Source organism: Oncorhynchus keta, chromosome 17 (assembly GCF_023373465.1).
Source record: "Oncorhynchus keta strain PuntledgeMale-10-30-2019 chromosome 17, Oket_V2, whole genome shotgun sequence".
Classification (NCBI taxonomy): domain Eukaryota; kingdom Metazoa; phylum Chordata; class Actinopteri; order Salmoniformes; family Salmonidae; genus Oncorhynchus; species Oncorhynchus keta.
The window spans coordinates 39614874-39627021 of NC_068437.1; the positions used below are offsets into that span (position 1 = coordinate 39614874).

Below are 12148 nucleotides of genomic sequence, written 5' to 3' on the forward strand. Positions count from 1 at the left end.
ATACTTCGTTCATCACGTCAGGAAGCAGAGAGCTCTTCAAATGAACCCAACCATCCTAGTTAACGTAACAGTAAATAAGTTGCAGTTGTCGAGTGTAGTGAGTTTGACTCCATTGTACAAGAGCAGTTATTGTTGTACCAAGAGTTGTGATGAAAAGTTCAAACTCATCAGAAATATAAACCACCTGCAATGGCAGTTCACACCAATGATGTCATATATGAATACAGTAACCTATACTGTATAATAAATATGAGGTCTATAATTCAGACTCATTGCAATAGAAACAACGTCCAGTGTGAATGCTGCAATGCCAAGCAATGATGTCATTTAAAGTAAATTATGTCTGTCGTTCAACCTCATTACAATCAAATGTAAATGCAGAGGTCCAGACCAGTGATGTGCCAGACTGCCAGGAGACTGAAGTGAAGCCGAGCTGAGGGAAGGTCAGGGTGATGGATGCATCCTGACGTGCCCACTGCTCATGATGTCAGAGCCGGGAATAGCAGCTGCAGTGCAGTGCGTGGGTATGGGTGGAGGTGCCAGGAGGAGAGGAGATGGCCGCCTGTCCACCCACCCGCCTGGTCTGCCTGCCCTAGTTTAGGCGGGCAGAAGAAAGACTCCATTCATTTATTGTGGTGGGGTTGTGCCATCACTGTAGCTCCCAGGGGATTGGCCTCATCAATGAGAGGCCAGCTGGGAGGATGTCACAGCGCCCCTCCCCCCACATACAGTACTGTAGCAAGGATTGTACCAGCTTGCCTGCCACATGCATGACTCCACCTCCTCAGAGTGTTCTGGTCCGGTCCAGCTTGTTCGCTGCTGTCTATGTGTTAGATGAGGTATAGTTTAGAGCTGTTACATTGGTGGTGGGGTTTCTGTGCCACTGCTTATGGAGTGCACATGCTGCACATGTGGTGTCAACGGAACTTCCAGAAGAGAATGGCTATGTGTTCACAAATGCTGGATCTAATGGGCCTACTCTGATAAAGACATACTTTATGACATCTTTGTATTGGCCTTGCACTGCAAAGTGACACCACCCTCTAGTGCAAACTTCACAGAGTTAGTGTGTGTGTGTGTGTGTGTGTGTGTGTGTGTGTGTGTGTGTGTGTGTGTGTGTGTGTGTGTGTGTGTGTGTGTGTGTGTGTGTGTGTGTGTGTGTGTGTGTGTGTGTGTGTGTGTGTAGTGTGTACGTAGCTGAGGTTTGCATGCAGAGCAGCTCTGCTCATAAAGCACCAGGATGTGGTAAGCAGTTAACACTAGACTGCCTGGCATTTTCCATTTGACTGTTTTACCCACAACCTTTATTCCATCTCCCGTATTGACCACTACTATCTATGATCTCTTATGGAGCACTGCTGTAACCCTAGCTGTAGGGCGCATACCTTTACACTATCTATGTGCTAAAGGAGACAGAATCCTGCTTCTGTGTCCTTAAGGAGAGTGAAGGAAGAGAGGAGTGAAGGAGGGAAGGAGTGAAGGAAGAAAGGGAGGAGAGTAGTGAAGGAAGGAAGGAAAGAGAGAGAAGAGGAGAGGTGTGTGAGCTGCACAGATGTGTGTTTACCAGGGCCTGCATCAGCAGCAGCTGCTGTGTTTTGCATGCCACGGAAGCAGTGAGGAGATTTACATTACTGGTTTGATTTCATGAACGTGATCGTTGTTTTGGATTAGAAGGGAGGGATGGAGTGCAGCTGGACCTCAGTGATACCAAGGCAGTGGAATCATTGAAAAGGGCCTGGATCGTGGAGGTGCTGCCGGAAACTGATCCAAGCATACCATCATCAGCTCTTATGGACCTGAACATGACACACACACACACACACATTTTACATTTACATTTAAGTAATTTAGCAGACGCTCTTATCCAGAGCGACTTACAAATTGGTGCATTCACCTTATGACATCCAGTGGAACAGCCACTTTACAATAGTGTATCTAAATCTTTTAAGGGGGGGGGGGGTGAGAAGGATTACTTTATCCTATCCTAGGTATTCCTTAAAGAGGTGGGGTTTCAGGTGTCTCCGGAAGGTGGTGATTGACTCCGCTGTCCTGGCGTCGTGAGGGAGTTTGTTCCACCATTGGGGAGCCAGAGCAGTGAACAGTTTTGACTGGGCTGAGCGGGAACTGTACTTCCTCAGTGGTAGGGAGGCGAGCAGGCCAGAGGTGGATGAACGCAGTGCCCTTGTTTGGGTGTAGGGCCTGATCAGAGCCTGGAGGTACTGAGGTGCCGTTCCCCTCACAGCTCCGTAGGCAAGCACCATGGTCTTGTAGCGGATGCGAGCTTCAACTGGAAGCCAGTGGAGAGAGCGGAGGAGCGGGGTGACGTGAGAGAACTTGGGAAGGTTGAACACCAGACGGGCTGCGGCGTTCTGGATGAGTTGTGGGGGTTTAATGGCACAGGCAGAGAGCCCAGCCAACAGTGAGTTGCAGTAATCCAGATGGGAGATGACAAGTGCCTGGATTAGGACCTGCGCCGCTTCCTGTGTGAGGCAGGGTCGTACTCTGCGGATGTTGTAGAGCATGAACCTACAGGAACGGGCCACCGCCTTGATGTTAGTTGAGAACGACAGGGTGTTGTCCAGGATCACGCCAAGGTTCTTAGCGCTCTGGGAGGAGGACACAATGGAGTTGTCAACCGTGATGGCGAGATCATGGAACGGGCAGTCCTTCCCCGGAAGGAAGAGCAGCTCCGTCTTGCCGAGGTTCAGCTTGAGGTGGTGATCCGTCATCCACACTGATATGTCTGCCAGACATGCAGAGATGCGATTCGCCACCTGGTCATCAGAAGGGGGAAAGGAGAAGATTAATTGTGTGTCGTCTGCATAGCAATGATAGGAGAGACCATGTGAGGTTATGACAGAGCCAAGTGACTTGGTGTATAGCGAGAATAGGAGAGGGCCTAGAACAGAGCCCTGGGGGACACCAGTGGTGAGAGCGCGTGGTGAGGAGACAGATTCTCGCCACGCCACCTGGTAGGAGCGACCTGTCAGGTAGGACGCAATCCAAGCGTGGGCCGCGCCGGAGATGCCCAACTCGGAGAGGGTGGAGAGGAGGATCTGATGGTTCACAGTATCGAAGGCAGCCGATAGGTCTAGAAGGATGAGAGCAGAGGAGAGAGAGTTAGCTTTAGCAGTGCGGAGCGCCTCCGTGATACAGAGAAGAGCAGTCTCAGTTGAATGACTAGTCTTGAAACCTGACTGATTTGGATCAAGAAGGTCATTCTGAGAGAGATAGCGGGAGAGCTGGCCAAGGACGGCACGTTCAAGAGTTTTGGAGAGAAAAGAAAGAAGGGATACTGGTCTGTAGTTGTTGACATCGGAGGGATCGAGTGTAGGTTTTTTCAGAAGGGGTGCAACTCTCGCTCTCTTGAAGACGGAAGGGACGTAGCCAGCGGTCAGGGATGAGTTGATGAGCGAGGTGAGGTAAGGGAGAAGGTCTCCGGAAATGGTCTGGAGAAGAGAGGAGGGGATAGGGTCGAGCGGGCAGGTTGTTGGGCGGCCGGCCGTCACAAGACGCGAGATTTCATCTGGAGAGAGAGGGGAGAAAGAGGTCAGAGCACAGGGTAGGGCAGTGTGAGCAGAACCAGCGGTGTCGTTTGACTTAGCAAACGAGGATCGGATGTCGTCGACCTTCTTTTCAAAATGGTTGACGAAGTAATCTGCAGAGAGGGAGGAGGGGGGGGAGGGGGAGGAGGATTCAGGAGGGAGGAGAAGGTGGCAAAGAGCTTCCTAGGGTTAGAGGCACACACACACACACACACACACACACACACACACACACACACACACACACACACACACACACACACACACACACACACACACACACACACACACACACACACACACACACACACAGATAGACGCATACACACATAACCCCCCCCCACCCTACCACACACACACACACACACACACACACACACACACACACACACACACACACACACAGATAGACACATACACACATAAGCCCCCCACCCTCCCCACACACACACACACACACACACACACACACACACACACACACACACACACACACACACACACACACACACACACACACACACACACACACACACACACACACACACACACACACACACACACACAGAGATAGACGCATACACACACACACACAGCCAAAGATGCAGGACTAATTGCTCTCTAATTTAAATAGGATGGTCCAAAGCTGACTGCTATAAAAACCCACAGTTCCATGACATCAAACGTGGCACACAGTCAACCATGGAAAAGAACATTGAGGCCAGGCGCAGACCATTTCCCCATGATTGGTTGTTGTATCATATTAATTTCATGCTAAGCGGACGCTAATATTCCAGGGAGATTGGTAAAGCATGGGAGGGGAGCTGTGCTGCTGTAACCTCAAGGAAGGACCTTGTGGGAGTAGAAGGTTCTGTGACCTGAGTGTTGTGAGCACTGGGGGCCAGAGGTGTCTGATACCGTATACTTATGCAAATAGAGGGTGTGTGTGCGTGTGTGTGTGTGTGCTAATCAGAGAGCAAAGACCCCTAAGTCTCTGGGGAAACCGGAAACTGTACACAGTTAGGGGAAAGGTGTCACATTAGTGTGTGTGTATGCAATAACAGCTTATCTTCAGCAACGGAAAGTTACAAAGTAGTTTTCCATAAGCTTCGCTATTTGCCGATCTTATGTCAGCCAGAACCATAGCATCTATTTTGTCTGGTTACTGTGTGTGTGTGTGTGTGTGTGTGTGTGTGTGTGTGTGTGTGTGTGTGTGTGTGTGTGTGTGTGTGTGTGTGTGTGTGTGTGTGTGTGTGTGTGTGTGTGTGTGTGTGTGTGTGTGTGTGTGTGTGTGCGTGCGTGTGTGTGCCTGGGTATGTTTGTGCGTGTGTATGAGCCTCTGTATCCCTCATTGTAAAGCTCCTAACCTCATACCTCTCTAAAGTGAAAGCCCATGCAGTTTGAAGAGGGAGTATTGTGCTGACTGACCCTGGCCCATAGCTCAGGTTCCCTCCCTTACTCCCCTCAGCACACAGTGTCCTGCCCAGTGCTATCTGCTCTGGCAACCCACAATAGATGGACCAGCTAGTTGTGTGTTGAGTGTGTAATATAACCCTCCTTCAGACTCGTTTGGGGGTGTTGTCTCGGTGTGTTGTTGTGATGTGTTGTCTTGATGTGTTGTCTTGATGTGTTGTCTTGGTGTGTTGTCGTGGTATGTTGTCGTGGTGTGTTGTCTTGGTGTGTTTTCTTGGTGTGTTGTTGTGTTGTGTTTTCTTGGTGTGTTGTCGTAGTGTGTTGTCGTAGTGTGTTGTCTTGGTGTGTTGTCTTGGTGTGTTGTTGTGTTTTCTTGGTGTGTTGTCGTGGTGTGTTGTTATGTTGTGTTTTCTTGGTGTGTTGTCGTGGTGTGTTGTCATGTGGTTTCTTGGTGTGTTGTTGTGTTTTCTTGGGGTGTTTTCTTGGTGTGTTGTCGTGGTGTGTTTTCTTGGTGTGTTGTCGTGGTGTGTTGTCGTGGTGTGTTGTCTTGGTGTGTTGTCGTGGTGTGTTGTCGGGGTGTGTTGTTGTGTTTTCTTGGTGTGTTGTCGTGGTGTGTTGTCTTGGGGTGTTGTCGGGGTGTGTTGTTGGGGTGTGTTGTCGGGGTGTGTTGTTGGGGTGTGTTGTTGTTGTGTGTTCCACCGCTGCCCCAAGACCCCAATAACCACCCTTTCATTTACTGAGCCCTCTCCTTGTTAGGTTCATTGGAGAGGCTACTGCTCTCTCTCTCTCTCTCTCTCTCTCTCTCTCTCTCTCTCTCTCTGTCTGTCTGTCTGTCTTTCTCTCTCTTTTTCTATATCTCATTTGTACTGTCTTGTCTCTCTCTTTTGTTAGCTAGATATACCTGTGTCTGCCACCGTGATAAAGCTTGGTCCCAGCTGTTTCTCACAATGTTAAACCTGACATCTCTTTCACAAATAGACAAGTGAGGAAGATCCGAGAAGTGAGAAGTCTGAGTCCCATGTTGCAAGTGTGATCATATTCCCTCCACTGCCACTCCCCTCCCCCAGTCCCATAGAGCCCTGCTCTTAGCCCTGCTCTTATCCACATTATGTGTTGTCTGGGCCTGTCCAGCAGGCTCCCAGCAAGGAGTTACTTCTCTGTCTCTCTCCCAGGCTGCCTTGGAGCCCGTGCTCCTCCGCTCCTCCGCTCCTCTCCTCTCACCCCGTTGTCATGACCACAACAGGCAGGGAATGCTGTGAACTCGGCAATGATCAGCCTAAAGCTCAAAACATTATTGTCACGCCATTAAAATGTATCGCTGATAATGTTTTATGATGAAGTAGTGTGTCTCTAGTGTGTGTGTATTTATGTTTGTGCGCGCGTGCGTGTACATGTAGGCACATGCGTGTGTGTTTGTGTCTGTCACAATGAGTTTCCCTCATTGGGGACCGAGGCAGTCTGCATAGTAATTGAAATGCTCATCAGAGACTTCAGCTCAGTGGACTGCATTATAATCTATCTGGTCTAGTGTAACAGAGCTCATGGTGAGTCCACAGTAAAAGGGATCATTTTCTAAATCGTTTGTCAGTCATGGCATTCGTATAACCGAGACAGTGATTTTTTTCCTGTTCAGTGCTCACTCAGACCCAGTTATTTATCAGTGGCAGTCGGGAAGTGGCCACTTGGCCCCTGTGTTTTGTAAAGGCCCAGAAGTCTAGGAACCTGGTAACCAAGCGCTGGGGTTTTTAACTGGCCTTTGCAAACGGCCCCGGAGTCGGACGATGGTTGCTCTGGCTCTGTGGATATATATGTTCATTTTATTTTTCATGGCAGCATAATTGATTCCACATAGGGCCACTGTCACCAAGCCCCATATTCTTCCCTAGATTACCCTCCCACTCTCCTCTCCCCCATATTCTATCCCAGAACCCAGACTCCCCAATGTTTGGGCATCCCGATTTGCTCTTGCACGGCTATCAATCAATTTGCCCCCCCCCCCCTTCAACTTTTCTCAAAGCTTCTCTAAACAAGTGAGGTGTTTGCATTAAAGGCCTGAGAACTTGTCTGAGATCAGTGTAAGATAACATATCAGGGAATGACAGCCTGATTGATTAGTTTATCTTGGGCGGGACGTTAAGACTGCTGCTGGCAATGTAATCTAATTAAGTGTGTTTTGGGAATGTTTTGAATAGAGGCCCAGTTTGCTGATGTCTTGGGAGGGTTAGCTGCTGCTCCTAACACTGAAGCAAAGTAATGTCACTCAAGTGTTTGCTTCTCCCAGATGAGATCTTTCATTAAAATTAGTGTTACATCAACACATTGTATTATGACATGGGCCGGGATTTAATCCAATGCAGATTAACAACCTGCACACAGCAATAGACTTTTAAAAGCTATTTCCCCGACATTTACGGAGATCATGTTCGCTGTAAACTCGAAGTTAGCTCAAGCAGAAAAGTAAATCGCAGTGCACAGGTCGTTTTGTCTGCAATTGTTGGAATCTCTGTCATGGTCTTTTCCAGGTTAGATACAATGTCCGGTCAGTTCCATAACTCATACACGTTCCCCTTCTTGTACCATTGCTTACCTTACAGAAATACTCTGGCCTGTATTTAACCATGCTGTCTCTCTCCCTCCCTCTCTCTCTCCTCAGAGCTCCGGAGATCATCCTGGGCCTGCCCTTCTGTGAGGCCATCGACATGTGGTCCCTGGGCTGTGTCATCGCTGAGCTCTTCCTAGGCTGGCCCCTTTACCCAGGGGCCTCCGAGTACGACCAGGTAGGTCTGAGGGTCTGCCCATAGGGGAGATAAGGAGTGATGCCTAAATGAGAGAAAGCATCCAAGACAAGAGCTAAAAGACGTTGTTTCTGAATGCTACAATAAACAGGAAATGCAATCAATCAAGGTGTGCATTTTGCAACAGTGGCATACTAAGAGTTATTACTGCTTTCACATAGGATTTACAGTATTCTGCCTGTAGAAAGAATTGGGAAATGTTTATATGATCCCCTTAAAAACAGTCCCATTTTTACCACATTGCCTGCATATGCCTTTTATATCTCCCGCATGCCGGCACACTGGTGATGTAGAGGTGTGCCGATGTGGGTAGGCGTTTATTTGAATAAATCCATTGAATATACACTATCAAAAATAAATCCAATATTAATTTGTTTAGACAGGTCCTAAGAAACATTATAACACTAATAAAATGTAAATAATCCACTTGTTAATTGAACTCCATAACATGCTGGCTAAATCTTGTAATAAATGAGTCAACCAGACAAGATGATCATGAGCAGCACTCACTTCAACGTAGCTAACATTTCCCCAGTCTAACCAATTGATTGTCTGAAAGCAGTGCGATGGTGCTGTCCCATTCAAAACGGTGCTGAAGTTATAATCTAGTTGACCACACGCGGGTAGGCTATTGCTTCAAATGTACAGTGTTACATAGATTGGAATTACTTTGGGAGTTTCAGTATGAAATATTTTGATACATGCCTTCAATTGCGTTAGCCTACTTTATTCTAATATTTTTATAATTCAGTTATATTTATTCCCACAGTAATTCTTTATGGATCCATCAAGTTGTGGTTCAGAAAACAGTGCATGCTTAGTGGTTGGCTGTGACACGAAGTGACATGCCTGACAAAGTTTAGAACTGGCAAGACAATGGTTAACTGGTTCTGCAGTATGGTAAAGTTGGCAGTATGGTAAAGTTGGCAGAAAAACGTCTTAGTATGAAAGGTATATAAGAGTCACTAGTCCACTTCAAGACCAGTCCTAAGATATCACTTGAAGTCAATGTCACAATTTAGTGTAAGTTAGAAGTCAGGGATGAGGGGAGAGCATCAATTTGAGAGCTTTGCAAATTAGAGTTGCTGTTAGATATGTTTCAGCACGGGTGAAAAAAACCAGCTTGATTTGCTCCGAGAGATGGAGCAACACTCGCGCAAGGCTTTCCCATAGAGCCTAATGTGAGTTTGTTAAAGAGAAAGAGAGAGATAGAGAGAGAAGAGGAGGAACAGAAAGAGAGAGAAGAGAGGAACAGAAAGAGAGAGAAGAGAGGAACAGAAAGAGAGAGAGAGAGATGAGCGGAACAGAGAGATGTGTTGCTCTCGAGCACCAGAGCGCTGCTAATTGGGGCGAGTGGCTCAGTGGCATCTGCTGGGATAAACAGAGAGGTTGCAGAGGGATCAGGAGCTGCCTGTCTGTCGGAGGAGACGAGACACCACACAGACACAAACAGAGACGCATGCATGCACACACGCACTCACACACAGGCCTCATTCCTATCACTCACATAACAGGACCAACCATACACAGTACACACAGGAACCCAGGCAGCATCTGATACTGCCTGACATCAGATCTCTCCAGTTGTTTTTCTTGGATAGGTCTTCTGGTCGGTGAAAACTCATGGCCAGTAATAAATCACAGTTAGGGCAGAGTTTTTCCTGACCACATGACCTCACCAGGTTGACCCTGCTGTGAAAATGTGTCACATCTAATGTACACCACAACCTTGTGACACACTGTCATTTTATTAATAATGGATGATACTGCATCAGTATGGGTCTGGGCATATTCCCTCTGCAGTGAACATATTGGGGAGTTATGATTATTATAGCATAATTACCCCCAATGATTTCCCCCAGCAATGATTTTATAACTCACTAAGATTTTCAGTTAAATCAATTTACCTCAAAAGGGCAAAACAACATCCAATTAATTGTGCCTTATTTTGCATGTCTTAATTTTAATTATGTTTGGATGATTGTGTGAAACTCTGAATGCATAGTTGATGTGTTATTTGATATTTGTCCTCCTGTAGATCCGATACATATCTCAGACACAGGGGCTGCCTGCGGAGTACCTCCTGAGTGCAGGGACTAAGACTACCAGATTTTTCAACAGAGATACAGACTCCACCAACTACCCCCTGTGGAGGCTGAAGGTAGGACTGTAGCACACACACACACACACACAGAAAAATACTAATTATGATTGCCCTTTTGTTGCACCAAAACTTTCCATATAGATCAAAAGAGCAGTTAGGTTTCACAGAGCGTTGTTCCAGGGGAGTCAATACTGTACAACTATAGAAGCTCATTGTGAGGCATTCAAAGTGAAAGCCTAATGACAGCTACATGGATTTGTGTGAGAGGATTTGGTAACTGGAACTGGGTCTGACGAATCCAGCTCGGGGGGTGTCTCTTCACACGTGCACACACGCACGCGCGCACGCACACACACACACACGCACACGCATTCGCACACACTCGCACACACACGCACACACACACACACACACACACACACACACACACACACACACACACACACACACACACACACACACACACACACACACACACACACACACACACACACACACACACACACACACACACACACACACACACACCTCTATGCAGGGACTCAGTGGAGCTGTCCTGTTTTTTCCTCATTAACTGGGTAAAATGTATTGCGTCATGTGGCGTATCTGCAAACATAGTTTTGTGTTGCACGTCCTGACTCCACAATACTAATATCTCAGCTGGATACAGCTATATTCACTGCTCCACTGCACTTAGTGATGTTCTCTTCCAAGATTGATCAGGTCTCAACACAAGTGTGTCTTAAATGGCACCGTAGTGCCTATAAAGTGCACTATTTTTGACCCTGTTCTAAGGTAGTGCACTATATAGGGAATAGGGTAGGGGTGTTTTTTTACCAAATATTGCAAAATTAAACGTGTGTTGAGATTCTATAGTTGGTGTTGTATGGCATGACAACTATTGAAAAAGCCAGGTACAGTAGAAGTTGTTGTGACGTGGCAGAAACCAAAGTGTTGGTCAGAGTTTCCCAGGTACAGTAGAAGTTGTTGTGACGTGGCAGAAACCAAAGTGTTGGTCAGAGTTTCCCAGGTACAGTAGAAGTTGTTGTGACGTGGCAGAAACCAAAGTGTTGGTCAGAGTTTCCCAGGTACAGTAGAAGTTGTTGTGACGGGGTAGAAACCAAAGTGTTGGTCAGAGTTTCCCAGGTACAGTAGAAGTTGTTGTGACGTGGCAGAAACCAAAGTCTTAGTCAGAGTTTCCCAGGTACAGTAGAAGTTGTTGTCACGTGGCAGAAACCAAAGTCTTAGTCAGAGTTTCCCATGGGACCCTTATTACATTTGAATGTTACATTCATGGCGTAAAAAAAGTGCACTCTCTTGCGATGTGGATATTGCACATGCCAATATTGCAATTTCAATTAAAATGTCATTATTTGTGAAGCCCTAGAATAGAGTACCATTTAGGACACATGCCTTAGTTCTTATCCGTACAAAATGACGCACAACAATACTACATTGACATCCAATAATATAGCGTGCTCCTTGCATACTAATGTTGACCTTTCAGTAAGTTTGGATGATAACAACCTGTCTGTTTTAAAGTGTGTGTGTTTGCCTGTGTGTGTGTGTGTGCGTATGTGCTCTCAAGTTATACAAGAGCCTGTCCCAGACAAGTTATTACTATGTATATAATAACACGGCTGCAACTGCATCTTTTTCCATGGTTGTTGGCATGTGGAAAATCGAATAGCTAGCAACCAACAACTTTTTCCCCTTCACTGAGTCAGACACAGGGATAGGGTTGTCAGAGTGATTGCTAAGCTTCACTTCGATCTTGGCTTGCTGTGTTTTTCCATTTGACAGCAACCGTGAACATTGTGATACTGTAATACTACAGTGTTTTGTCAGAGAGTGTTCCTCTGCTAATACGTCTGTAAGATTATTGTGGGTGTGTATGTGTATTTGTGTGTTTCCATGCGTATATGTGTGTCCCTGCCTGTGTGTGTGTGAGCACAGATATGTATGTATTCCACCACACCAGCCCTGCTCCCCAGACATGGCTGTTTGATTAGTGTTTGTGTGTTACCCCAGGGTTGCTAAAAGGGCATTCTCATTCCTCCTAGCTAGCTCAGTGCTGCTAACCTGCTCATTCCTGCTAGCTCAGTCCTGCTAGCTAGCTCAATGCTGCTAACTTGCTCATTCCTGCTAGCTCAGTCCTGTTAGCTTGCTCAGTCCTGCCAGCTTGCTCAGTGCTGCCAACTTTCTCATTTTTGCTAGCTAGCTCAGTCCTGATATCTTGCATAGTCCTGCTAGCTCAGTGCTGCTAACCTGCTCATTCCTGCTAGCTCAGT

General features: G+C 46.9%; 1 protein-coding gene across 8 annotated transcripts in view; it reads left to right on the forward strand.

Moving 5' to 3' along the window:
• The window catches only part of LOC118372027 (homeodomain-interacting protein kinase 2-like), a 130116-nt gene that overhangs the window by 74069 nt on the left and 43899 nt on the right, over positions 1-12148 (forward strand). For all 8 annotated transcript variants that reach the window (XM_052466015.1, XM_052466019.1, XM_052466020.1 and 5 more), the window contains exons 3-4: positions 7612-7735; positions 9792-9914. In XM_052466015.1, coding sequence (XP_052321975.1) covers positions 7612-7735; positions 9792-9914 — 247 coding nt within the window. The remainder of the gene's footprint in view (positions 1-7611; positions 7736-9791; positions 9915-12148) is intronic.